This window comes from Hibiscus syriacus, unplaced genomic scaffold (assembly GCF_006381635.1).
Source record: "Hibiscus syriacus cultivar Baekdansim isolate YM2019G1 unplaced genomic scaffold, ASM638163v2 tig00110325_pilon, whole genome shotgun sequence".
NCBI classification, from domain to species: domain Eukaryota; kingdom Viridiplantae; phylum Streptophyta; class Magnoliopsida; order Malvales; family Malvaceae; genus Hibiscus; species Hibiscus syriacus.
This window is the reverse complement of record NW_024062683.1, coordinates 509,438-537,319: the sequence shown is the minus strand read 5'-3', so window position 1 is coordinate 537,319 and position 27,882 is coordinate 509,438. Positions and strand designations below refer to the sequence as shown.

The 27,882-nt window shown below is 35.9% G+C and overlaps 4 protein-coding genes and 2 pseudogenes across 5 annotated transcripts; 3 read left to right on the top strand and 3 right to left on the bottom strand.

Moving 5' to 3' along the window:
* Positions 1-1,665: 1,665 nt before the first annotated feature.
* Positions 1,666-5,674, top strand: LOC120118015 (annotated as a pseudogene).
* Positions 5,675-7,113: 1,439 nt separating this feature from the next.
* Positions 7,114-13,472, top strand: LOC120118014 (YTH domain-containing protein ECT2-like). 2 transcript variants are annotated; one of them, XM_039138162.1, is made up of 8 exons: positions 7,114-7,384; positions 7,734-7,810; positions 7,960-8,086; positions 9,058-9,119; positions 9,235-9,729; positions 11,442-11,972; positions 12,179-12,391; positions 12,900-13,472. In XM_039138162.1, exons 1-8 carry the CDS (start codon positions 7,342-7,344, stop codon positions 13,212-13,214), a joined length of 1,863 nt encoding a protein of 620 aa, XP_038994093.1. In that variant the 5' UTR covers positions 7,114-7,341; the 3' UTR covers positions 13,215-13,472. The 2 variants fall into 2 exon arrangements, with proteins under 2 accessions (XP_038994093.1, XP_038994094.1); XM_039138163.1 differs by lacking the exons at positions 7,114-7,384; positions 7,734-7,810; positions 9,058-9,119 and having other exon boundaries at positions 7,986-8,086.
* A 1,243-nt stretch (positions 13,473-14,715) lies between these two features.
* On the bottom strand, positions 14,716-15,226 carry LOC120118078 (non-specific lipid transfer protein GPI-anchored 1-like). Its single transcript, XM_039138215.1, has 2 exons — positions 14,956-15,226; positions 14,716-14,774 (listed from the first exon to the last, which is right to left on the bottom strand). Exons 1-2 carry the CDS (start codon positions 15,224-15,226, stop codon positions 14,716-14,718), a joined length of 330 nt encoding a protein of 109 aa, XP_038994146.1.
* A 4,300-nt stretch (positions 15,227-19,526) lies between these two features.
* Positions 19,527-20,579, top strand: LOC120118048 (probable methyltransferase At1g27930). The gene has a single exon (XM_039138195.1). It carries the CDS (start codon positions 19,593-19,595, stop codon positions 20,454-20,456), a length of 864 nt encoding a protein of 287 aa, XP_038994126.1. The 5' UTR covers positions 19,527-19,592; the 3' UTR covers positions 20,457-20,579.
* A 591-nt stretch (positions 20,580-21,170) lies between these two features.
* LOC120117954 lies at positions 21,171-23,834 on the bottom strand (annotated as a pseudogene).
* A 2,531-nt stretch (positions 23,835-26,365) lies between these two features.
* LOC120118013 (chlorophyll a-b binding protein 7, chloroplastic) lies at positions 26,366-27,882 on the bottom strand. Its single transcript, XM_039138160.1, has 5 exons — positions 27,762-27,882; positions 27,464-27,649; positions 27,209-27,246; positions 26,616-27,130; positions 26,366-26,534 (listed from the first exon to the last, which is right to left on the bottom strand). Exons 1-5 carry the CDS (start codon positions 27,815-27,817, stop codon positions 26,517-26,519), a joined length of 813 nt encoding a protein of 270 aa, XP_038994091.1. The 5' UTR covers positions 27,818-27,882; the 3' UTR covers positions 26,366-26,516.

The window sequence follows — 27,882 nt, the reverse complement described above, 5'->3', positions numbered from 1 at the left end:
TTAAATAAATGCCTAATTATATAAAAAAGAAATGTTTGATACAATATTGTCCCCAAAAAGGTTAGGCATCTAACTGTACTATTAAGAAACGTGGATACTATATTGTAAATAAATGTCAAAATTAGATAATTGCATCAAAAAATTAAATATCATACATTATAAAATGATAATTAAATTTATCAAATTATTACAAAAAAATATTAAATTTATCAAATTATTATAAAATGGTCACCATAAGTTATAAAATAATGTTAAGTCTGGAAAAAATTGATGACGATTTTGCAATTGTTTGGGAAGTATAATGATTATTTTGTAAGTTTTAAAACTTTATTGACTGAAACAATTATTTCAGTGTAATTTAAGGATCACTTTATATTTTTTACCCTTTACTGTATTGCTTCTTGCCCTGGCCCCTGGCCCCTGGCCCGTGGCCGGCTTACTACCAACAAAGTTGCCCCCTTCAGTACTGTCCAAAAAACTGCCGAACTTGCAACTAACTTTTATACCGCCACATGTCCTTATGTTTTATTTACTTATTTATTTTCAATAAATAAAAATAAATCAGAAAAAGCAAATTCTTTCGTCCCAAAAAGCACGAGGTTTCTTCTCCTCTAGCTTTCTCTTCTATTTTTGTTGTTGTTTTTCCTTCTTTTTTCAGTCTCTGAGTCAACTCCGAGTCAGAGTCAGAGTCAGAGTCAGACTCAGCTGTGGCCGGTCTTTAAGTAACTCACCAGTAAGTTCATTTCTTTGACATGTTTTCTGTTGTTGATTAATAAAGAGAGTAATAATGGAAGCACCTGAACTTCTAAAAATGGAGAAACATCTCGTTTTTGCAGCTCATATTGATACATTAATTTCTTCATACCTTCTATTATTATGTCAATTATTTGAGCTTTAGATAAAGTTAATATGAAAAAATAAATCAATAGATGTTCAGAAAAAGAAGAAAGAAATTAGTAGATTCCTTTATAATTTATATTGCTTCACCTTTTTTATTTTCTCACTATTGTTTTTTTTCTGGGGAAAGTGAAAGAAAACGACTACGGTTTTCTTCCTGTTTACAATAAGATTTCCTTTTTTTGATTTTCACTTTATATCTCTGGCTAAAATTAAGTTACTTTTTTTTTATGAAATAACGATATGAATATGATGGGTGATACCTGGATAGAGTAAATACTTTCTAAAAATTTCTTTCTTTCATGATTTCTGTACAAAATGATTTAATTTATTTTTATTTCTTTCAAGTGCGGAACTAAGAACATCAGTATGGAGAATGGATTTATGAGTATGCTTTTATTTCTTGAACTGATTTTTTATGCATTTACTATATCTGACTCTATGTTGATTGGCTATCATATTTTCTTACATGTGACTTTTTTTAAAGGCTGTAAGCTTTTGGTGTATTAGGGTTTCCTTCAATACTTCTTAAAGTATAGGTCAGTCTTTTGTGTGTCTCAGTCTCAGGGACCTACTTTGTGGAATTGCCCAGATAATTGAATTATTGAACGTGAATTATTGAAGGTTTGAAGATTTGTAGAGTACGGCAGCATCAGTAAAATTAAAACCTAAAAAAAAATATTTACTTGAAATCTGTTACTGCTTCCTATGATTATTGGAGAGAGCTGGTTGTTAAGGGTGCAGAAACTAGGTAGTTAATTTCCAATTGGTTGAAGGGTAAATACTGAATTCCTCTGGGATTTTTGTGGTGGAATTTGGTCCAAATATTACACTTTCAGGTTTAGGGAATACCTGTATATACATATTTGGGATTGAAGTGAAACTTTTTATCTTGATGTTGTAGCCTAACGTATGTACAGGAGCGAATAGAGATTCTTTGGAATTATGTTGTCAGCTTATTTGTGTTAGCCATAATGGAAGGAGGAGAAAGCTGTACTGCTATTTGTTTTGAATTTGTGTCGCCTAATCTGTGGTCTTTTGCCCGCCTCTTTTGAGTTGCCAGTTTTTGAAGGATGGAAATTGATATCAGCATACAAAATTGCTTGGACTGAAAAGCGGTTGCTACTTTAGTTCAACCTCTCTATGCTTTGGTTGCAGTTTTTCAGTGAAGTGGATTCAAAGTGTCATCAGAAAATGATTTAATGTAAAATTGGGGAAGGTGTACACTATTGTGATGCTAAAGGGGATTGACATTTTTCTAAGTTGCACTCCTCTAGATCTGAGGAACAGGGATGAGTAGGCTCTGATGCTGTTGGATTTAGAGGTAAATTTCTCTTTGTACAACCAGAATGATTAAGCTTATTTTTTGTTTTGCATGCTATGTATATATATAGAAACCATAAATGGTCTCCTTCATCTGTAGTTGAATTTAGCATGAATGAATGATTGAAACTTTTTTCCTGATTTATTTCCTCAGTGAACTGAACAAGCCTCAAGATTATATTTTCAGGATCTTGTGACAAGTTAGCTTGTGTTTTATATGCACTTAGTTTTCTTTGAGTTCTGTTTCTCTGATGGATTGGAGTGCCAAAACCCCCTTGCAACGGGACTGGGAAAATTTAACGATGTTAAATGCTCCACCGACTGAAATTCCAAGGAAGCTGAGACCAGTAGAGTGGCATATTGATGGAGACGGAGGAATTAACTTAAGGTCTCTCTATTCTTCCGGTGCTGCTGGGGGTGGTGGAGGTTCTGGCTCAGATTTGGGCCTTGCTTCTCTGTCAAAAAGTTCAAAATCGGCATCTATTAATTCATCTATGGGGGAGGTAAAGGTGGCCAAATATACTTTGCAAGCCTTTGAAGCTGTACCTGATGGTATTAACAACCAGAAAGAAGCTTCCATGGTTGAGCTGGTTGGTACATCCCCAACACTTGAGGCTTCAGTTGGCTCTGGTGAGCCATTGCTTGGTTTAAAGCTTGGAAAAAGAACATACTTTGAGGATGTTTCTGCAGGAAGCAATGCTAACAATTTATCTTATCAATCCACTCCTGTACCATCTCCTACCTCAGCAAAGAGATCCAAACGCAATTGTCAGGGCACACATGTTCCACATTGCCAAGTCGAGGGCTGTAACCTTGACCTCTCTTCAGCTAAGGATTACCATCAAAAACACAGAATTTGTGAAAGTCATTCAAAGAGTCCAAAGGTCATTGTACGTGGTCTAGAACGCCGGTTCTGCCAGCAGTGTAGCAAGTAAACATTTTTTTATTCAAGTTAATTGATTCCAAGAATACTTCTTGTTGAGTGTGAACTTTTGCATTTTGATATTTTAATTCTCTTAGTATGGAGGATGTGGTTCTTAGCATTAGTTATTTGATCCCTTAGTACTGGCCTTGTGATTCAATCTCTTAATGAATGTTAAAATGATAATTATGTTCATGATTTTCAAGGATGCATGGCCTGTTGGAGTTTGATGAAAAGAAGAGAAGTTGCCGCAGGCGTCTTTCTGATCACAATGCAAGACGCCGCAAACCACAGACGGAAGCATTCCACTTCAATGCTGCAAGACTTTTGTCATCATCAAATGGTATTGGATTCGGACATAGATTTGATGTGTTTTATGCATATAATTTTTGCTGTATGCTACTGTCGCAGGAATTGACTTTTTCCTCTTTTGATTTTACTCTTATAAATGGTGCACACTTGTGTTGAAGCCAATGGTTTAATTGTTTGTTATTGTTTTCTTGTATTTTTCATATTTGCTATCTTTATTTGCAACTAATTATATAATAAAAGAAGACATTTTTCTTGTGTCCAAGTTTCTGATGCTTTTTGAATTCCTTTCACGCATTACTTAAAAGTCATGCATTTTACATGCCCATCGAGATATTGTGAGAGTTACTTATTTCATGCTTATCAAGTATTTTCTTTGATTTTATTCTGGGACATGATATAATCAAATAGTTTAGGGAAGATATACATCATACTTTATTGGATGCTATGATTATAATGTAATTGATGTTCCAGGTTTCAAGTTTATGTGTAAGGTTTGATGAGCTGTGCCTCTACGTGGTGCAGATGGGAAGCAAAAGATGAGTTTTGACTGGAATAAGGTACCAGTTCTTCATAATGCTAGACCCAACGAAGATTTCACATGGGAAGGCACACTTGACTCCAAGCCCTTTCAACTTAAAGGTTATAATCCTACAAAATTGGGAAATGTCAATGGACAGCAGCACCTTCCTGGCAATCAGCTGTTGAATTCGGTCACAATGCGATGTCATGATTCTAGTGGTACCTGCCTGCCAAGGGAAAACAAAGTACAGCTGATGTTCTCAACCAAGGTTTGGTTTGTTTTTCTTACTAGGAAAATAAGTTTTATGATATATGGGTTTTTGATCATTCAGATATATTATCTGCCTTCTTCTAGTGCTATTTTAACACACAAATTGCTTTGAAATGCCCCTATAAATGCCCCTAGAATGCTCCCTTTCACTCTTTAGGTCTCAACTTTGGAAAAAATGTTCCCTGGCAATTCATCATAATAAATCTTCAATTTCTTCACCAAAAGGTAAGGAACTAAAGGTGCCTTGCTTTTTCATAAAGCTTTTGCTGTGAGCCTGTGACATGTCAAAGTGTTGCCAGTAGTTATGTGGTTTGTTGGTTGAGCTTTAGACTTTTAGTTCTAGGGATCAGACCCTGACAACCTCAAGTATGAGAGAAAAAAGACATATCGAAGCATCGACTAAGGAAATATCTTACCAAAAAAGTAAACCACTGAACCACCCATCCTCCTAGCCCTTTTGCTTAATTTTGAAAGCCGCATAGTTTTCCACGAAGTAAATTGGTTCATCGTAGGCTCTTCCATATGAAAATGTTTTGGTTTGGTCAGATAGATTTATGAAAACTATTCTTATATCTTTAGATCCTTTTGCTATAAAGCTTATCCCGAGTACTTTTGGATAGCATTTGATGAATCTCTTGCACTTGAATCTGGTATTATGGAAATAACATGCATAGAGAGTTGGCTGTATATATTGGGGAAATAGTTTCTTACTGAATAACCAATGTACATTTAAATGACATGCTGCCCTCCATGGGAATGGAGCAATGCAGCCTGAGGATCACGTGCCTATATAAAAATATTTTAACAATGTTGGCTCTTACACTCGGAAAACTTTTTCCGAAACATGATACATGAGCTACAGAATGATGTTACGTGATGCTCTCCTTACTGAACTGATTTACAAGCGAAACAAGTTTCGTCAAATTTTGTAGGTGTACAAGAATCCACAGTTGCTTCAGATATGGCTACGACGCAAGATCTTCATCGTGCTCCCTCTCTTCTGTCAAATGATTCCTGGGTTTCTTGTGAGCCAAAACACGGTTTGGTCGCCCACCCTATGCATCTCAATCCTACTATTAATGTGTCTCAGCCAGCTATGAATGCAATTTCGCAAGGATTTCCGAGTACCTTATCTGAAAGCTGGTTGATGGAACATCAGACAGCTGAATCCCAAGTGCATTACAGTGATGGTGATAACCATTTCCAAGAGTTCCGGCCGCTCAAGGCTCCCTATGATAATGACTTCTATTCCAACCAGATGAACTGACTTCACAAAATTGTCCAAGTCTGCATTTTTCTTCTTTCAATAAATTGGAATTTGTGATCCCATTGGAATCAATTCAAAGCTTAAACAGTTTGGATTCAAACACCAGTTTCCTATTTTATATGTTACAAAAAGATGCTTAATATTAGAATTGTTTCTTCATCAACTTGGTATAAATGCTGAAATTTAGAAGTGTCCCACAGGCGCAGACCTGTCTTAGCTTATGAAGGTTTGATCTAGGGTTGGATTGGTTTTGAATAACTGATTAATTCAGATTGGATTTTATAGAGACCCGTTATGGGGCGACTCTCTCCATTCACAATGGTAAAGTTGTAAACCTCAAATCTTACTTAAAAGAATTTAGTGTCTCATCTCAGCAGCTGCAAATAAATGCTTATTTAACCAACAAAATACTTATTTTTAAACAGATATATCAAATAAATATGCTCATAGCCAACAAATTATTGTTTGGATAACTTGAAACAGCGCAGAGCACATATTCTCTGGTGTTTCTCAACTATGCTCCAACAAATCAGAGTTGTGCAGTGGAAGCGTGGTGGGCCCATAACCCATAGTCCCAGAATCAAAACCTAGCTCTGATATTTTCAGTTGAATATTTTTTCACTATGTGGGCTATCCATAACTGTTTTGGGCTGATAACATTGCTATCTATTTTCATATTTGTTTCCGGCCGATAAAAGTAAATATTCTCACGTTATATAAATCAGTTATCATTACTTTTAAAATTGGCTTAAATTGTGATTTTTATTAAAAAAGTTCCTTAATCATCATTATTTTGAATCCATGCATTCCTAACTATGTAAACCTATTACTTTACTAGAATAAATTGCTTTAAAATATCATGGATTAATATATTTGGGTACCATCGTATAAATAATTAAAAATCCATTACAGTTGTTTTGCTTTCCGATCTGAATTTCAATTTACTTAGTTTACCTCACGGAAATAAAAAAGAATAAAAAGATAAGTCTTAATTTGGATACTCATCATCGTCAAATATTTTGAACAAAATTTCGAGTACATTCTTTTTTAATATTTTAAATATAAATATGGTTTCCATTTTAACGTAAATCATGTCCTCGACCACAACAGCCGATGGCGATTAGCATTGATAGTGGTAAGTGCGATTGATAGTAGGAGACTTTAGTTAAATTCAGGATTCACATTTATGTTTTATCTAAAGTTTCAGAATCAAAATGATATGTCATTTCAAAATATAGAAATTAAATTAGAAATTAATTATTTTTAATAATGTACCATATCATTTAACATGAGATAATGACACATTAATCAAAATATAAAATTTGACAAAAAAATATAATCAGAATTTAATAAATCGATAAGGTAAGTAACTAATACATAACTTGTTCAAAAATGATGACCAAAACTGAAACTAAAATGATCATTTCAATATTTTAGCTAAAAATTAAAGAGGGAAATTTTGGAGTAACGTAAAGTGACATAAGCGAAAAACTGCTCGGGTAGGGGCAGCAGGTGGACGAGTGGTGTTTTGCCAACTCTTCCGTACTAGCAGATATTTCCTTCCTCTCCTCCTCTCTCCCTTCATCACTCCCGATGCCTCCGTTTCGCTCTTCTTTATCTATCTCCCCGACACAACAACACTAGACCAAAATAAAACTCCCCAAAACGTATTTTTCATGTTAACAACTGTGTACCAAAGCCTCCCCAACTCGGTCGAATCTCGATCTCCTAGCTCAAATATATATTTACCAAACAGAAACTTATCATCTCAACTCATAAATATTATTATTATTATTATTATTAAAATTACATTTTGTTCTTCTATAATTTATGCTAATGGCTCGTCAAAGTGCCGATCGATTGACGTCTACTGGTACGTCGCTGTTGAAACCATTATCTCTATAATTTATGCCTTCTTTTTTTAGTATTTAGATTTCCAATATTGCTTTTGCTCCTAGATTTAATTCTTTTGTTTGATTTTAAGGATTTCACGAATGAGAAATGTGGAATCTATTCCGGATTGTTTCGCGGCTTTGATCATGGACATAGTGTATGTTTGGCAACGAATCGTATCGCCCGACCTTGTTTGTTTGACAGTTTGATGATCTATTGTTACGTGTTATGTTTCGATGTTTAATGCACTTGTCTGCTTACATGCTACTGGTATTTGTTTGGTAAAATCGAAAAATTTTGACAATGCTTTTTTTTTTTTGGAATTCTAGACTCGGCCGAGGTGTTCAACGTTCTGGTTCTGGATAGCAACAGAAACCATGCTAATCCGAATGCTTTGACTAATAAGGTGCATATTTGCTTGCATTGCTTCATTTTTTATGTTTTTCTTGATTAGATTATCATTGCTATTATTTTAATTTGCTGTGAACTGCTGATTTCTTTTAGTACCTTCATTCGTTACTTACGATGTGGTTATTTATTAATCTATGTACACAGGATTTGGTTAGTGTTGGTACCTTGAGGGATGGTTCACATCAGTCAGGATTCATGCCATCTGTGGTCGACTCTAAGACAACATATTTGTCCAATGTCTATTCTCCCGACGCACAGTTCTATCATGAAGGTTAGTTTTTTCATTGAAGAAAAACTTTATATTGTTTATGTAAACCTAATTTTTTATTTTGTATTTGTTAAAATATATGTATAAATCTGGGATTACCCGGTGCATCAAATGTAATGTTCACAACTTGGATATTTCTTAGTGAAGTGATTTTCATTCTTGTGCTGATTGGAAGGGTAACTTGTTTCACGGTAAGCAATTCTTCTTATATATTGGACTCCTCTGTCAAAATTAACAAGATTCAATATTCTATATGATTTGGGGAACATGGTGGTGGTCTTTGATTATAGAATCTACACTACCTTACGATTAAAAAAAATATTTTTATTATTCCTTAGTAGTATTGTTAAGAGTTGTGTGACTCGAATTCCATTTGATCCGGCACGAAGAGTTCTTGATGCAACTCATTTGGTGGGTTTCTTTCTAAGCAAGTTTTCTTTGTATTTAAGTACTTATTCCTATAAATAACCCTCAAATTGCGTATAGTTGCAATCCTCTTGTAATCTCTTTTTCAACATAGTGAAATTTCTCCTCTTCTACACGTTTTCCAGTTAAGATTTTCCACGTGAATGTTGGTGTCCTACTTTTTTTCTCTCTTTTTTACTTTGCGATCGCTTATATTTGCCATGTTGGCTTGTGATTGAGTAGAACTATCATCAAATTATCTCCAAGTCTATAGTGGATTTGTATTGATAGTTGTATATATGTGTTTGAGGTTGATGTTTTCTGTTAGTATTTAGAATGTCAAATGGCTTTGTTTTTAAGAAACAAGATTTTTTCTTCCGTTTTTAGATTCCACTGAAGGTGATTCTAAATTGGATGTGAGGCGTGACATGCAATTTTATGGACTTTGGTAGATTAGGTAGTTAGTTAGCAAGGTTGTGGCTTGCAGAATAAATTTTGTATGGCACATGATACTCTTTTCTTACTTTGCTTATTACTCATGGTGTTTTTGCCATGCTTGTGGAATGCAGCTCACAAACTGAGTTCATTGCTTCCATATGTTAATGCTGAGGGTTTGGACAACGGTTTTCATGTGTGTAAACCTACTATCTTTTCTAATCATTTACTATTATTAGTACCATTCGTTGCATTCTTTCTTTCTATCAGTATGTCTTACAAAAGCATTACTTTCTATTCACCTCACCCAGGACATCTATAATGAGACTGCATCTCTTGGATTTCATGGTTTTGGGCATACCCCAGAAATGCCACAAAGAGATTATCCTCCGGTTTCATCTTATCTGCCTCGTGTTGGAGATCCTAGCCGGCTGTCCAATGCAAGGCATTTCGGTACCTTAGATTCATCTTATCACCAGCCATCAGCTCCCCAAAATATTCCACATGTTACTTCAAAGGCCCAAATTTCTCATTTAGAGTGTCCTGTAAATATTGAGCAACAACTGGTTGGAAAAATATTTGGGCTGAGACCCAATTGCCTTCCTCAATCAGGATCATTTGGTGGAGGAAGCTCGAGCAGTCTTTGCTCCTCATACCAAGAGTCTGATGGGTTTGCGGTTGGTGGATTCTGCTCAGACTGGTCAAAGCCTTTTAATGGGAAGAGTTCTTTGTTTCGTACATCATATCAATCAGCTTCTCCAAAACGAGTTGGTTCACTAGAGACTTCATCAAATGACCTTGCAATGGTATGATTAATTCAACTATTAAGTTGGCTTCATTAGTACCTGCATATAGAAAGTGGTTCTAGTATTAATGACACAGCTGATTGAAGTAGATATGAAGTTCTAAGGTGATTAAGGAAAGAACACAAGTCTAAGCTCAAATCCTAGAACTGACCTGCAATTATAACTAAACAAAATGTTAATATCAAAGTCAATTTTTAAGTGACAAGTACTCTCCTCACTGAAACTGGCAGCAATCATCACCTTAAACTATCTTTACTCTAGCCAACACTATCACTACCTTCTCTCCTCCCTTTCTCTCTTTCACCATCTAGCATTACAACACAACTCTATTTGATTTTGCATTCTCTTATATATTCTTGTAATAAGTTGTTTCATATCACGTTGTATGGTTATATAGACAGGAAGCTTTCCGTTCTCCATTGAGTGTTTTTCAGTAAACTGCAGTCAATTTCAGTGTTCTTCAATTTCTTTTTATTATCACTATCAGCATTTGGTAACATAACTTTTTTTTGACCTGTTGAGAAGATCTTTGCTAGCATGTGTGGAGAGAGAGTGGAGAATAGCAGGGGGCATGGCGGTGGTATAGGAGAAAAAGAGAGCTGTTTTGGTCTTTAATTTCATTGAACCTAGTTTGTTTCTTCCACTCTTGGCATCCATTTTCTATTTTTACTTTGGCTAGTTAGTTGTTAAATGGTCATGTTAGGATCCATAATCAAGGCCTTAACAAGTGAATCCTGCTAGATGACAGGTCAGAAGAGGCGAATAGCCTGTCTATAAATGGAATATCTTGATCTGATAATTGAAAATAGAAGCATAGGTACTCTATTCCAAATTTGGTTCATATTTGGAGGGATGTATCTTAATGTTATTAACTTCAGTTTCCTGTGTTAGATTCTGCTTTTCATGTGATCCTTTTTTTTGGGGGGGGGGGGGGATCAACTCTCCGTTGTTAGCCTTAAAATCTCAAATCAACGTTTTGTCATTTACTTTCTAGCAAAAAGGAAATGAAAGAACTTATATTAAGTTGACAAATGAGATTAGAGTTCCCAGATAAATGTGTGTTTCAATTGCCTTTCAACAACTACAGCAATTCCTAAAATTGTTTAATAATTCAAACATGTGCGACTTTTCTTAGAAAATTTTGTGAAGTTCATGGAGATCAATACTTTGCACACAAGTACTGAAGATTTAAATGCTGCTCTCTCAACTAATCCTCATCAACCGTGAACAACTTTTTTTTAACCCAGAACAAATTGAGTCCGAATAATCTTCTTACCTTCAATGAAAATATGTAGGTACAAGTCTACAAGTTCTCCAGAATTACTTACAATGGATCAACACTTCTAAAGCATGCATCATCCAACTTTTTTCCTGAGCATCATCTGCTTAAGCTCCCCCCCACCCCCAACACACCAAAGAAATCCAGCTAAAAAAGTTTAGGCTTTTGTATTAGTGACTCTTGGAATTGTAGTTCAAATAGTAGCTAATTTTGTAAGTGCTGTATGCCATCTTCTGATTGTGTTTTTGGTGCAAGAATGTGACTTTTCTGTTTTCATCATTGATTCATCTTTAGATTCCAATCCTAAGATGTTCCTAGTTAATTACCATTTCAAATATATTTTTTTCTGAAAAATGCCTTAAAAAAATGTCTGAAATGGATACTGCCGACGGATCAATTCTAGTTTATTGCCTAACAGTTGAGTCATATGCAGGCTTCTTTTCAAAATGGATCATTTAATGGGTTTGGTTCTTGTTCTGGCTCCAACTCTAGAGGCTACAGTGGTAACCAAAGTGATCGAAGTGCTTGCCAAGGAAGAGTGTCCTCTAGTTTAGGAATAAGTGGTCATAACTGTCCTACACTTGATGAAGTAAGACAAGGAGGGGGCTGCAATGACTTCTCCTGCAGTTGTACCATAATACTTGATACACTAAGTCAACATAACAGGGGACCTAGGGCATTTAAGCCTAAAACTCAGATAACTACCAAGGGTTATATTGTTGGTATCAGCAAGAATGGAACAACTAATGACATTACCAATGAATCATACAATCAAAAGAATTTTGCCACTGAATATGAAGGTGCCAAGTTCTTCGTGATCAAGTCCTACAGTGAAGATAATGTTCATAAGAGCATAAAGTATGGTGTCTGGGCAAGCACTCCGATCGGCAGCAAAAAATTGAATACTGCTTATCATGAGGCAAAAGCTAAACAAGGAACATGTCATGTCTTTCTCTTATTTTCGGTAATCTACTTTACGTTGCATTCTACGTGTTGCACGGGTAAAAAGAAAAAAAAAATGATGAAGTCATCTATTGTAACCTAAAATGGATGATGGATAGAATCAATTAGTGGCAATGCATTATGATCAACTAGGATCAGTTGTCCTTAGTATGTAATCGTTGTGCTTTCATTTTGTTTCATTTTAAACCCTTGTATGTTATCATGCAGGTGAATGCAAGCGCTCAGTTTTGTGGAGTGGCTGAGATGGTAGGACCTGTTGACTTCGATAAAAGTGTGGATTACTGGCTTCATAATAAGTGGTCTGGGAAATTCCCTGTAAAGTGGCACATAGTTAAAGATGTCCCCAATAGTCAGTTCCGCCACATTCTGCTCGAAAGTAATGACAACAAGCCTGTTACTAACAGTAGAGATACTCAAGAGGTAAAGGATGCATTTGGGATTGACACTTTATAGACACTTTTGCGTGCTGATCTGATTCTTTGTGTTTCCGGTTACATTCAAATTAGTGTCATTATTGCCTCATTCATGGCTATTCTAACTAGTGCTTCTGAGGTGATTATGTCGGTCTAGAATCAAATTTGATTCGACCAAGCCAGCATGAAACTTGTCTACAATTCCGCTCTATATTTTTTTGGTACTTCTCAAGTATATAGAGTATTTATGGTTTTTGTTGAAATGTATGATGTATAACTGGATAAACTCAAAGGAACAATGTACAACCCAGAGCTAGAAGATAGCTCCCGTTGTTTCCATTTGATGAATAGATCAGTTGAGCCATAAGGTATTGAGCATGCATGCCCATTATACATATTTTGTCTGACTGTTCTTAGTGCTTACATTAAGTAAGGTTTACATAATATTTCTCATCTTTCATTGCAACAACGCAATCGAATGGTTTCTGACACTGCTGCATCAAATAATATTGCAGGTTGAATTTGAACAAGGTATTGAGATGATAAACATTTTCAAAAATTATGAAGGTCGTTCTTCCATCCTAGATGACTTCTATTTCTACGAAGAGCGGCAGAAAGCAATGCAGGAAAGGAAGGCCAGGCGGCTAACGACCCTAGTGGCTTCTGACGATTTAGTTCACAAAGCGCCGGACCTTGCTGCACTCCCTAATGATGTCGTAAAGAAAATGTACAAGAGCTTCGCCAAAGTTCTTTTGTTAAATGAGAATGAGAAAGCAGGAAGAGCAACTAAAGAGGTGCTCTCTGCTGCCTGTGGAAGCCATGGTAGATAGCTGGAACCACAAATTCGGCCAACAACGAAACGAATGTTATCGGTATGGAAATACTACGGTTTATATGCATTATCTCGTGTTGTTTACTATTTCCCTCCCCCACAAGTTTTGAGAAGGCACCTAGTTTGGGCTATAACTCGTTTATGGATTTTAATTGTTTAGATTAGATAGGCATATTCTGCGGTAGTCCATAAGATAGACTTGGTTCATAACTTAATATCGTATATATACAGTATATACACAATATATACACCGCTACTGATATTACATATATACTAAATTATTTCCAAAAAGCATTCCTAAGATGGAAATGGGGTTTTTTTTTTTTTGAAAAGTGAGAATCTAGTTGAATCGAATTAAATTCGTTTTAAAAGTAAATTTTTTAAATAATATATTTTTGTTCATAAAAGTTAAATTCAAGATCTTTAATATCGAGATGTATCATCTCGCTTATTGGCATTTCAACCGCAGGGGGAATCAGTAATTCTATATGTCCTAACTCATTCATTTCAACTGCCATTGCTGCACAAGAAGTGTTAATGGCTGCTCAAAAGGTTTTAGTTTCTGTTTTAAGAAACAAGTGTATATATATATATATATATATATATATCCTCTCTCTCTCTCTCTCTCTCTCTCTCTCTCGTGCATTCATTTCAAAACTTCAATTTGAACGCACAAAAATGGACAGAAATGCCCTTCCAAATTTGACGTGTCTCCACTAAAACAGAAGATACATGAATGAGAACACTCAGCCCCAATTCCGTACCTCCGTCAAAATTCTATATGTTCCAGCTCATTATTGTCCTGCAATTTCTGAGAAGTGATACATCTTTGTGGATCATGTTCTATTTAGACCATCAGTTCATCCCCTTTTGGCTTTTATATCAAAAGCACTTGAATAATATATATAGATTACATAAAATTTACTTTATATAATTATGTTTATTTTAATGTTATTTATCTTATTTAATGTTAGAGTTTAAAAATCTAGGGTTTAGAATTTAAAATTTAAGGGTTAAAATTTATAATTTAGAATTAGAGTTTTAGATATTGAGGTTTAATATTAAAATATATACAATACTGTATAAATTAAATTATATATATGTATCGTTTGCTTTAACCAGGGACAATGTCACTAGAAGTCATAACCATCCAAGATTGTTTAATTATTAGTTTAATTTTTTTTTTCATTCAACGTATTCTTTTATTAAACTTAAAAAGAAAACCATGAAAGAAGTTCCTAAGAGTTAAAATTTCCCATAAATATGATCGTTTTTAAAGTAAGAAACAACAACAATGGTGAAAATATGTTGCAGCAGCCAGGGAGTAGTGAAACGGAAAAAGTAAAAGAAAAGAAATAAAAGCCTTTTTAGTTCACTCCTATGCTATGATCCCCTACAATCCCATGCACCGCCTAAAACAGTTAAGCCATTCCCTCTGGGAGTGCATAGAAAAACACAGCCGAAGCAACCAGCAGCACAGAACCAACGAACCGACCAGTTTAAAGCTTCGCCCCGCCGGAGTTATCATCACCACTCTGCGAACCAGACGACGAAGGCACTGCAGGCGTCATCTTCGTTGACGATTAATTCGAAAATATGGCGGCGGCGGGAGAGTTCGGGGCTAATCCAAGAAGCTCTATTCATTCAAAAAAAAAAAAACTACCATGCAATACAATTAATTCATTCATTAGATAAATAATCAAAAGAAGAAAAAAAACGAGGGAGATTTAAAAGCATACTTGGGCAATCGCTGACGCTAGCGTTCTTCAACTTGCAAGCCGAAGGGAGTTGGAAAAGCTTATCTTGCATGACACCCATGCTCTTGAGACTTTGAGACCCGGATGTCTGACTTTGCTGAAGAATATAATACAAACACTTTGGTTCGTTTTCTTTTACGCTCGAAACCGAACTGCAACACTCCTTCGACGGTGTCTCCGCCTTGCCTTGAGCAAAGTTCTGGCGACTCATCACGCTCTGGAAATCTTTGGCGCACTGGTTCCTAACATCCATATGTACTTAAATATTTTATTTAAGAATAATTAAATTAAGGTTAACGACTGATCTAAGATATTGTTATTTGAAGGTACTCGAGACTCTCCGACCGTTCGACAGCTGGACCTAGCTTCTCTCGATTCGTTCGACCTCGTAAGCTAGTGATTACTGGTATGATCTATAAACCCTAAGAATATTTGAATTAAAATATTGTTTCGATAGCAACTCTGTTGCATTATGAATTAGGTTCGAGCACTGCTGCGAAGCGTGGCGAGGCAGATGCTCAGTAGACTTGCTGACTGACCCCTTTTTACTAGGCGTGTTCTCTATGTGCTATATGATTGTTTTATATGTTTTGAAATGTGATTTACAAAAGTTACTGATTTACTAAATCTTTTAACAGTTTGATATTATGATATACTGATTTACTAGTTGACTGTTTATGAACTATGGTTGTTTGATATATGTTATCTCGTTACTTGTTTTCACTGGAAAATATGATTTTATCGATTTATGGATCATGGAATTTATCGCTTACTATGTGAATTGTTTTATAAATATACTGTTTAGGTAGGATTATGGAGTATGAAGGTTCAACTCTTATCAAACTGGTAATTCATTACGGACCTAAGGTGACCCTTGGGTAGGCTCCGAGGCCCCAAAAACTTTATTGGATAAGCTCTCAGGTCCCAAGATGCTCCCTTAGGTATGCCCAATGAGTATAGAGTAAGTCCTTATAGATGGAGTTCTGGGGAATTGCATTTTGGTGTACTGGAGGCTGGTAATTATGAGTTTTAAAATTTAAACTTCACCATGACTTTTTTGATACTTTGATGAACTACTTCCTGATTATTTTACCTATTACGTTTTACTTGCACTATTGGAACACACTGAGCTCCCTAACTCAATTCCCAAACTTTTTCTCCTTTCATATACTTTTGGATAGGCACCCTGGACCTTTCACTTGGAGGATCGACACATTTCGTACAATACATTTTGTTGTAATGTTTTTATCTTTCAAACTGCCTTCATTTTTGATGACATGTGCCTATATTTTTAAATACTTGTTTTACGACTTATACTGCTTTTGCTAATGATGATAGATTTACTGCGGTATTGATTATGACATATTTTATTTTACTCAGCGACTTATGGTTTTATATTTACCCGTTTGGATTTTATCGTTATTAACTATGTTTTTTTAAAGATGTTATTTATAATATGAATTTAAATTATCGAAGAATCGTCCCCCTGAAAATTTAAAATCACCACATATTTTAGATTTTTATCCTATGTATTTTTATTGAAAATATTTTTTCACCCCTAGGATTTTATAAGATGTTCCCTTCCTAAAATTTTAGAAGTTCGCTCCTCTAACAGAAAATATTGCGTTCATCCCTATTCATAAATCCAAAACCCTCACAATCCATTAACCCAATAGATGAATCCAACCCAAAAATCACTATAGTTCATTTGAATTATTGGTTGACCCAAATCGAGTATTTTGGTTCAAACGAACAATCTCAAGTGATCGATTCTAGCCTCAATCGAGAACCTAGTGGAAGTAGTTAAAAGAATGACCATTCATTCAAAGTTTTATTGCATCGAGCTAGAAGAGTAAGACATCTCACATCGTTTTAATTTTGATGAGAGATTCATTCAAAGTATCATTATCTTAAGCTAGAGGATCATAACATCTTTCATGTTGGAAGCATAGGTGGGCTCTGGATAATTTTTATAACTCGAACTATTATTGATACGAGGCAAAACACGTTACAACGACGTTACCCCAATATTATAATATTACAACACTACAATACTAACTGCGGCTAGTTTACAAACACAACCTCAATATTCTAAGCTTTGCTAAGCTTTACTCAAATTCTCTCATAGCTTTTCTAAGCTTTCAATCATATTCCTAAGCTTTGCTAAGCTTCACCCTCTCTCTAATAGCTTTGCTAAGCTATTTTTCATTATGGCTTTTCTAAGCCTTCATTTTTTCTCACTTGTGTTCATATATTTATAATTGTCACATGTTAATTTTCCATGCTTAGTTCTTAAGTAATTCAAGATCATGTTTCATTAATCAAGAATCTTCTAGAATTATCCATGTCTTGCCAGCATAAGTAGTAAAATTAGATTTGAATTCTAACACTCCCCCTAAAATCTGATTTTTCATTCCGAGCTTTTCTTTGAGTCGGTTGAATATATCTGCTCTCAATAGCTTTGTGAAAATGTCTGCTAGTTGATCTTCAGTTCTGCAGTAAATTAGCTCCACAATTTTATTCTTCACATGCTCTCGTATAAAGTGATACTTTGTATCAATATGCTTGCTTCGGCTATGGGATATTGGATTCTTGGCAAGCGCACGCTGTTGCATCTATATATTATTCTTTGTTTTTTTCGGCTCCTTGTAGAGATTTTTGCAAACTCTACCACGCTTGTTTTACGGTCTTCGTATCATAAATTTTTTCAAAGTTAGATTCGTCTACTCCTTGAAATATAAAAAACAACGTTCTTTTAGCTTTTTTCGGGATTCCTTCAATACCTTCTTTGTTTCATTGGCCATGACTGCTTCTACTGCTGCATTTTCAGGCTCGGTGTAACCATCCTCGATGATATCTCAACAATCTTGAGAGCCTAGTAACACCTTCATTTGAATGCTTCAATTGCCATAATTCGTCTTTGTCAATCTGAGGATTTGTGGTTGAATCATGTTAGTTATCTTCTCCACCACGTTAAACTCGAACCTGGCTCTGATACCACTGGTTGGAAGCGTAAGTGGGCTCTGGATAATTTTTATAACTCGAACTATTATTGATACGAGGTAAAATACGTTACAACGACGTTACCCCAATATTACAATATTACAACACTACAATACTAGTTGTGGCTAGTTTACAAACACAATCTCAATATTCTAAGCTTTGCTAAGCTTTACTCAAATTCTCTCATAGCTTTTCTAAGCTTTCAATCATATTTCTAAGCTTTGTTAAGCTTCACCCTCTCTTTAATAGCTTTGTTAAGCTATTTTTCATTATGGCTTTTCTAAGCCTTAATTTTTTCTCACTTATGTTCATATATTTATAAGGGTAATTAAACCTCCTTAATGAAAGATCTAGGCATTTACAAATTCTTCTTGTATTGCCACATGGAGTTCATTGTTGTAATGAAATTCCCTTACATCATCAATTGTCACATGTTTATTTTCCATGCTTAGTTCTTAAGTAATTCAAGATCATGCTTCATTAATCAAGAATCTTCTAGAATTATCCATGCCTTGCCAGCATAAGTAGTAAAATTAGATTTGAATTCTAACATTTCAACGCTTCAAGTTGAAGAAGCAATTCATTCAACGTACTATTGCCTTAACTTAGAGGGGTCAAATGTCTCTCATCATTTTATGTTGAGGAACGATTCGAAGTCTCATTGCCTTTAAATTGGAGGGACAAAATATCTCTTTTAACTTCAAGTTAGACGAACGATTCATTCAAAATCTTATTTACTTCAAGTTGATGAAAAAATACTATATATATATATATATATATATATATATATATATCATCGTTTCAAGTTGAAGGAAATATCTATTTTAAAAAATTAAAAATTGATTATTCAAGAGATTAAAAATTAAAAATAATCACCAACTATTAATTTATAGACAAAAATTGATGTAATGGTTAATTACATATATAATAACAAATTTAATCTTCAACATTTGTGTATAATTATAATTATAAAATTTTTAACTTTAAACATTTAATTATTATATCAATTATTTAATCCATTTAAATATTATACTAGATAATGTGAAGATTGAACGTTGCAGAAAGATAGAGTTGAGAATATATATATAATGAACTAAGATGACTTTTTCAACAACAAAAAACAAAATTGAAGGCAAATATATATTTGGGACTTAAATATCTAACATATTATATTTTAAATTTTTTAGAATAATTTTTTGACTGTTTTAAAAATATTTTTATTTTAAAATTAAATCAGTTAAATAATTAAATCAATTAATTTAATTAATATATGAACAATTAATCAATTAGATACTACTTTATATTTATTTCAAATTAATAAAAATAAATTAAATGAAAATCAATAGAACCGCCTGATTCCGACAAAAACAATATCCCAATAATGAAGGAAAAATATTTATTTATTTATTTAATAAATAAATAAATAAAATCCTAAAACCACATTCAAAACATAAAAATATGTCGAAAGTTATGCTCATTCACAACCTTGTCCCAATAATCAAGGAAAATATTTATTTATTTTTTAAAAAACCCACAAACTTTCACTTAAAATTTTGTTTTTCTCAATTGATAAAACAATAAACAATCGCATTAATAAACTAGTTTAACGAAACAAAATGATCAAAGACGACAGAGATCGGCAATTCCCCGCCGGTGGGAGTAGACTTTCCCTCATCGCAATCGCCGGCCTCATCGCCGGAGTAATACTTATCGCCACCTTAATAAAAACCGGCGACTATTCCCTCCTTTGCTCTATTGCCAAGTCTAGATCGCAACCCATAAATGGATTCTCCGACATGGAAACTCAACTCCGAGCCCTCGTTCACTACGCCACCTCACAAATCACACCGCAGCAAAATCACGACGAGATCTCCGTCACATACGACGTACTCAGAAACCGGAATCCGTGCAATTTCCTCGTCTTTGGACTCGGCTACGATTCGCGCATGTGGGATGCTCTGAATCCCCAGGGTAAAACGTTGTTCCTCGAAGAGGATCAGAAATGGGTCGACGAGGTGCTCAAAGGTGCGCCGAACCTCCACGCGTACGCTGTGAAATACCGTACGCAGCTGAAGGAAGCGGACGCTTTGATGGATCATTATCGGACGCAGCCGACCTGTTTCCCGTCGAACGCTTACTTGCGTGGCAACGACAAGTGCAAGCTTGCTTTGACGGGTTTTCCCGAAGAGTTTTACGATACGGAGTGGGATTTGATAATGATCGACGCGCCGCGTGGGTATTTCGCGGAGGCGCCGGGTAGGATGGCTGCGATATTCTCGGCGGCAGTCATGGCGAGGAACAGGAAAGGAGCCGGCGTGACCCACGTGTTCTTGCACGATGTTGATCGGAAGGTGGAGAAGCTTTTCGCCACCGAGTTTTTGTGCACAAGGTACTTGGTGAAAGGCGTTGGGAGGCTCTGGCATTTCGAGATTCCCGCGGCCGATAAAACCACCGGCCACGACGATCCTCGTTTTTGCTAAAATGCACACCGCCGCTGTTACGTCGATGCACCGTTTTTGCTAAAGTGCACCCTTAAATTTACAATATACCAGCTGATTGGAGCTGTTAATTTTTTACTTTAGACAAAGAGAAATCTATCGGAAAGACAAAATTCATGAAAAATCTGACTTATTCGTTTGTAAAATCACTTTGCACCTACAACGACAATGGATGAAAATTCCGAACAATTTTAAAATTTCTTGCAAATCATGCGAGAGAACTTACTTAAATCAATGCATATACTTCGATTCGTTCGGGAAATAAAGTAAAATCTACTAATAACATTATTAATTCAATTTATAAATGAATTAATTTAAATTAAAAGATGAAGTGTTATAACACAGTAAAATATAGGATGTAATAATTCAGCTGTCAAGAGAGTATTATCAATGCATAGTGAAACAAATCATTAATTTTCTAGTTTACATATCAAATAATAACCTTTATTTTTTTCTTAGTGAGGCTGTGGGAATGAGTTGATTTTTAAAGTAATAAAAAATTGAATTTTTTGTACAATTATCAATCTGATTCATTGATTCGTTAATCCGAATATGATATTACATAAATCTATTATAAATAGATTAATAAATAGATAAGACAAAATTATATATATCTAACTTTCAAACATTTACACATTATGTCAATTTTGTACTAAACCTAAAGATTATAAATTTAGCAGTAATTTGTTTGAATTATGTCAAAGCCTCGGTGATGATCAATACTATCATATACAGCATACAAGTAAACCAACCAACAGATCGACAGGGCTTGGCAAAAAGACATTACTTGCCTCTTTGGTTACTCAAAACAGCATCAACCAACCCAAATAATAAAATCAAAGAAACCCAGGGAGTCGATCACATTCAACTCAAAACAGGAAAGAAGATCATATCCTATCATAAAAAGTATTTCATCCGATCGTCTCGCTTCATGGCATATATACGGCTTGAACCTGTGCACACAACTAGTTCTATCAGATTTAAAAGTAAAACCCTATGTGTATTTCGAGAAATTTTTACCTTCAATTTTCTTATTTGCCTTTAGTAAAATCGAACTATGGTGAATGATTCTTATATCTAGTAGTGTGTTTGCATGGACGAGCGTGTGCATGTGCTTGGCGTGAAAGAGACACATACCTGTTCACTAGAAACAACTTGGACGGGACCAATGTTAACAGATACGTATTTCCCCCTCGATGATAACTTCTGCTTCACCCGACCCTGTCACAATAACTTGTTAGATGTACTGTGCATCTGAAAAGAAACAGAAGAGAAAATGGAAACGGCAGTTTATATTTCAACAATGATCTTAATTAATTCCCAGAAGTAAAATCTTTCTGGGAAAGGAAAATTAATTCAAATAATTCAGCATGAATATTTCCTTGTCATGCAACCTTTTGTGGTGAAACAGTGTCATCAAGCCACAAGTTCATCAACTTAAACCCATGTTCTTTTTTTTGCTCAGCCCCAGGCTTAATTTAAGGTGAAGAAATGGCCACATAACATATACCTTCGATCTTCGCCTAAACCGAATCTATTTTTCCTGATAGAAATTTGAGTCCGTCAGATCAAAGTTGCCCAAATGCTAAATAAATTAGCATTTCTTCAAATAGGTCATCAAGAGACCCACAATATACACCCGAGCATTTGACTCAACTTTTGGTGCATGCTTCTCACCCTTCAAAGAACCTAGGTTTGCAGCTCCAATGCAAAATCAATAGAATACAGCAAACAGAGTTTTGCACAGTAACATCCTTATGCATGCAGTTATTCTCTAGCACCCAAATGCTACATGACTATGAGGTAATCAATTTCAATGGTTGCAATAATTCCGATTCTATCTGAACTTCAGGTTTCTTCTAAACTCCTATTAAATCCAATATTATATAAAATTTCCAAATTCTTCTTTCAGTCAAATCTGACTGATAACCAGCTAATATAATGCACATTCTGAGGTTTCCAATTTATACGGTAGGCAATAATTTGTTCTATATGATCCACAAATGTGCAATGTGAAAGGGGAATTCTTGAGAATCCATTTATATTCCATCAGAAAACATCCAAGTGCATCAGCTTATAGACTAAAATGTCATCTCAAATTACGTTTTCTATTTTCAAATGCATAAACAAACAGACATCTCGATTGGCAATTGATTTTCAGCAGTAAAATACACATAACTCTGTATAGGTACCTCGGGGATTGGTTGTTGTATCACAGATTCCACAGCAATAACCATTGATTGTACAAAATCATCACCTCCAGTTCCAATTGCAGTAAATCCTCTAACGGTAGGGTATGAGTTGACCTGACAAGTTAAACAAAAACGAAACTAAGCTGCCAAAACAATCTCAAACCATTCATCATCTCAAGGCTAACAAGCTGTATGTAAGACGGACATCTGAATAACGAAAAGCCCAATAATATGAATTTAATCTCATCAAATTTAGTTTAAAAGCAACAAACAATCGTTTGAAAGTCTTGATTGGATTGGATATCAAGAGCGGACAATACATACCTTCTGATCCAAAGCAAGCCATTCATTAGTCGAATCATCGGCTACAGTACCGCCAATAACCACATTTGTGGTTTCCCCAACTCTCCCTTCTGTCTTTGATACCTCTGAATCCCAGAACAAAGAGTTATATCAATAATAAAAATACATGAAAAGGAAAAAGATACACTGCAAGGGTTTAAGCAAGCATCAAATTCCATTGATAATTACATGCACTAACTAAGTTCAAACTGACGAACTCAAACTCACTCGCCGAGTCACGAATAAATCTGTACTAAACTCTGAGAATTGAACCTGAAAAGTCTAGGTTCCAGAACCTCCTCCTTGCTAGTAAAGCAAAGCCTCGTCTCCTCATAGACTTGAAACATTTTATTTACGTTTTCAAGAGGGTCTAAATATTCTCTCTTATGCATTCAGTTCTATTTTATACTAATAAATTCGACATACTATTCCTTATCCAAACAAAAAGAAACAAACGAATTCACCAAAAAAATTAATAAACAAATCAAAATAAAGTTTAATTCAAAAGATAAAGGGAACCTGAAATTGCTTTGAGAACTGCTTCCTGAGGCGGGCCTTGCTCGAGGTCATCCTCCTCGGACGAAGAAGATGACGACGTTTCGTTATTTGATGAATTCAGCTTCTGAGCCCGTTTCCAGAAGTGAACGTCTCGAGCCCTAACTACACAGCTCCGTCTCTTCGCCGGCGAAACTCTGAAGCACCTCAACGTTTTGATGGAACGGAAATTCCCGTTTCTTTGCAGTGGTCTCCACGGATCCGTTACGGAAACGGAATGCAATACGGTCATGCACGCCATCTCTGATATTTTTATTTTTATTTTTGATATATTTTTCGATAAACTCCTATTTTCATGAATTATATAGATTTTTGTCATGTTTTTTTACGGGCGCTTTAGTGAAATTATTTAACTACCCTCCTTTATAACTGAAGTCTATGAGGGCTAATTGTCATTTCAAGTCCTGGAAATAATGAAACTAGTGTTTAACCAGCAAAACTCTTAATCTTGCGGTCGTGGGAACGAACCTCATAGTAGACAATTCATAATTCGGAGATCTTCCACGGAAGTTACTCTTAACCTAACGTTGGAAGCAACCTACTATCACATCTCTCTCTTATCCCATTACATAGAAGATTAAGGGCCACCTAATTTTAGTGTTTAACCCGCAAACTTAACCAACTTTCCGTGGTCCGATAGCACCTGATCTTAAAAATTCTTTCGGTTAATTCTGACTCAGTACCTGTATTCTTCGAGTTTTTAATATTTAGTCCATCTTGCTTGTATTTTCAGGAATTTAAACTATCTGATTTTAAAAAATTCTAGCGTGAACTTGACAAAATCATCTCTCCATCAAGGAGCAATTCAAATGCTGCAATTAATGTATGTCCTCATTCATTTACGTGATCGATTGCTCTTAATCCAAGCATCTCATGTTTTGGATAAGTATCAGTTTTATATCCAAAGCAAACAAATACAATCTATCAGAGGCTCAACAAAAGTTCAATTTAACTTCTAATCTATACATAATTGAGTATTAACAAAATATCTCCTATTTATATTACGTCAAAAGTTTAGTTCTAACAACCTCCCGAATATCCGCACATATACCTTCATAATCACTATTAATACCTCTAAAAATTCTATAGTTCCTTTCTTCCCAAATGTAGTAAATGAATGCATTCCAAGCAATTTTCAAAATAAGAGTAAGAAGAGATTTACTCTCAACATATTTACAAGTCCATCTCGGCTCCTGCTCCCAGCCTTGCACCACAATATGGACTCTGCAACGGGCAAGAATGGCATTCCAAATACTAACAGCAAAAGAGCATTCAAGAAAAATATGATCTCTACTCTCACTAGCATTACCATAGAGTTTGCATGCTCCATCAATAGCCATACCCATTTGAATCATTCGATCCTTTGTAGCAAGCCTATCTAAGACCGTTAACCAAACTATAATCGTATGTTTAGGAATATGTACGGAAACCAAATTAATTTATGCCAAACAATCCTATCATTCTTCACTCTGATATCCTCCCAAATTCTTTGAGTGTTTTGCCTCCGAAATCAGTCCCTGCAGCAAACAGAACCGCCCCCACCAGTCGAAGAGAAAACAACCTCCGCAAGCCCCAGCTCATTACGCATCAAAATGAGAATACACACACCATTCTGATACTCCAAAAATTTCAAACCAAGCCCCCCCTTCTGCCATCAAGTAGCAAACAGACTTCCAACCCACATTTGGACCCGACGTAGAAGTATCCCGCCCCTTCCAAAAAAAAACTGAGTGCACAATTACTCGATCTTATGCACCACCGCCTTCAGGAGGATAAGCTGACGACACCAATAATTTGTAATATCAAACAACACAGATCTAAAAAGTTGGAATCTCCCAGCATAAGTAAGATTCCGACCTACCTAAAGATTCAGTTTACCCCGAATCTTGTCCACCAATTCCTTGCAATCAGTCTCTGACAACCTTTAAGTAACTAATTGCACCCCCGAGTATCGAACAGGGAGTTGACCGATTTAAATCCCACACCCCTACAAATATTATCCACTTCCTCATCCGGGATACCAGAAGTGAATAATTCACTTTTGCTCGCATTAAGCTGCAAACCCGGTAGCTTATAAAAACTATCCAAAACACTTAACTTCATACACCGACTCTAGCGATCCCCTAGAGAAAATAAGCAAATCATCCGAGAAGCAAAGATGAGTAATCCCAATCCTCCTACACTTCGGTGAAATTAAAAACACTCTTCCTAGCTGCCAAATCAAGAATCTTAGAAAGCGCATTCATTGCCGTAACAAATATGTAAGGGGAAAGGAGATCCCCTTATCTAACTCCCCTCTCACCCTTAAAACCCCCACAGGAGTACCATTAAATGCCACAAAGAACCGAGCGGTAGTGAAACAACTCCGAACCCAATCCATATACTTTACAGGGAGCCCCAAAGCCTCAAGCACCCCAAAAACAAATTCCCAATTCAAGCTGTCGAAAGTTTTGTGGAAGTCTACCTTAAGAGCGCATGCATCTAGGAGATAAAGACTTCCTTGCATACCCATGAACAATTTCCTGAGCTAGCAATATATTATCCAAATATTTTTACCTTTGACAAACGCCGTCTGGTTAAGCGCAATTATATCTAGAAAGAATACAGCCAACTGATTCACCAAGATCTTATAAATAGTGCGATAAACTACCAAAAGTTTATATCATCTTATAATTGTATTTAAATTACTTTGTACACCTTATATAAATTTTGCTGGTATGCTTGTGTATGCATATCATATCATGCCCACAATTATTACCAAAAGTTCATAAATGATTCTTAACCTGAACAAATATTCATTGCACATCTAGTTTAATAAAGGTATTTGTACATCAATGAACATAGGCATTACAATTATCTACCATACACATCTTTCCATCTCCTTACAAACTAGAAAACAGGTGTATGACCATCCAACATTTTAATGGCTATTAGGGTTCTTCCTCGTAGCGTTTCACTTGGGGGTGAAAGCCTGCAACAAACAAAAATAACAACACTTAAATCTAAATCCAACAAAACAAGCAAATAATACATCAACAGGGCCTGAACTCACAGCAAAAATGGTGGCATGACCAGGATCCGCAAGGTGAGCAAATAAGTTGTCGATGGGACCGGTGCCGGTGTAGATATGTTGGAACCACGCACCCATCACGGCCAACATGGCCAATCTACCATTCTTGATCTCTTTGGTCCTCAACTCCTTGATCTTCTCGGGCGAACCACTTCCCCATCCGAGAGGGTCGAACCACAAGCCACCGGGGTAACCGACATCTGTCCCGGTGAGCTTGTTGTTAGGGAAGATGGGGTCGGTGTTTACGCACCCCGGTTTGAGAATGTCAGCCCATCTTCTCCCTTCGGCCCAGCCAATGAAAATAAGCTCGACGATGAAGAGAGTTGTGGTGTCGGTGAAGTATTCCTCGGTCCCGGCCGAGTACCATGAAGGAGTGTTTAGGATCCCGATCTTTGTTAAGAACTCCGGGATGAAAATGCCCGCAGCTCCCAACATTGCCCACCTGCAATGCACGAGCTCCGCTTGCACGTTCCATCTCAATGTCTCGGGATCAGATCCTGTTAGGAAAAAAAAACCATTAGTACTGTCGTCTAAATCTCTGCCAATTGAGGTACTGGTGAGGATTAAACACTAACCGAGTCCCAGAGGATCGAAACCAAAGTCACCAGGAAGACTGCAACAAAGGGTTCAAATGAAATGTTAAAAAGAATTGTCTCTACAAGAATGAGTACATATGGTGATGAACTCATTTGACCTAGAAAGTCGTCGCTAATAAAATAGTGAGTTAGTGACGGAAATTTGGGAAAAAAAAAAATCACTAAAAAATACAGTTTTCTCGTAGGTTGAAGAGAGAAAATATGGCACAAAATGGTGTTCTTAAGTGACTGAACCTGCCATCGAGCCATGGAGGAGGAACGCTGCCGGGAAACCAAAGGGGTCTGTCGGGTTCAGCGGCAGCGCACACCGGAACCGTTGATGCAGCGGCGCGTTTTGTGTACTTTCTCACTGATCTAAGCTTCTTCCCTGTGAGGAATGATGCCTTTGTTGTTCCCACAACTGATCCATTCTTCTGGGAACTGAAAACAGGTTTAAAACATCAATAAAACTCGCAACAAATAGCAAGGAAATTAAACCTACAATTCATCATCATCCCTAACAGAACTGAAGTAGGGTTTGATTTTAACTTGCCTGGCGGATGAAATGGCAACAACTGCAATAGCCGAGGAAGCACAAACTGAGGCCATTTTTTTTGGTGGGGAGGGATCAGATTTTCGTGCCTTGAATGAGTTTGTGTTTGAGATATATTAAT

What these genes read in the sequence shown, in the direction of transcription:
- LOC120118014 (XM_039138162.1), top strand. Translation starts at nt 7,342, where the DNA reads ATGCTAATGGCTCGTCAAAGTGCCGATCGATTGACGTCTACTG. An exon ending in CGAATGCTTTGACTAATAAG is followed by an intron (nt 7,811 to 7,959) that starts GTGCATATTTGC and finishes CTATGTACACAG; the next exon opens with GATTTGGTTAGTGTTGGTAC. An exon ending in GTTTGGACAACGGTTTTCAT is followed by an intron (nt 9,120 to 9,234) that starts GTGTGTAAACCT and finishes CACCTCACCCAG; the next exon opens with GACATCTATAATGAGACTGC.
- LOC120118078 (XM_039138215.1), bottom strand. Translation starts at nt 15,226, where the DNA reads ATGGATGTTAGGAACCAGTGCGCCAAAGATTTCCAGAGCGTGATGAGT. An exon ending in TAGCGTCAGCGATTGCCCAA is followed by an intron (nt 14,775 to 14,955) that starts GTATGCTTTTAA and finishes TGACGCCTGCAG; the next exon opens with TGCCTTCGTCGTCTGGTTCG.
- LOC120118048 (XM_039138195.1), top strand. Translation starts at nt 19,593, where the DNA reads ATGATCAAAGACGACAGAGATCGGCAATTCCCCGCCGGTGGGAGTAGA.
- LOC120118013 (XM_039138160.1), bottom strand. Translation starts at nt 27,817, where the DNA reads ATGGCCTCAGTTTGTGCTTCCTCGGCTATTGCAGTTGTTGCCATTTCA. An exon ending in GTTGCCATTTCATCCGCCAG is followed by an intron (nt 27,650 to 27,761) that starts GCAAGTTAAAAT and finishes ACCTGTTTTCAG; the next exon opens with TTCCCAGAAGAATGGATCAG. An exon ending in CCTCCATGGCTCGATGGCAG is followed by an intron (nt 27,247 to 27,463) that starts GTTCAGTCACTT and finishes CCTTTGTTGCAG; the next exon opens with TCTTCCTGGTGACTTTGGTT.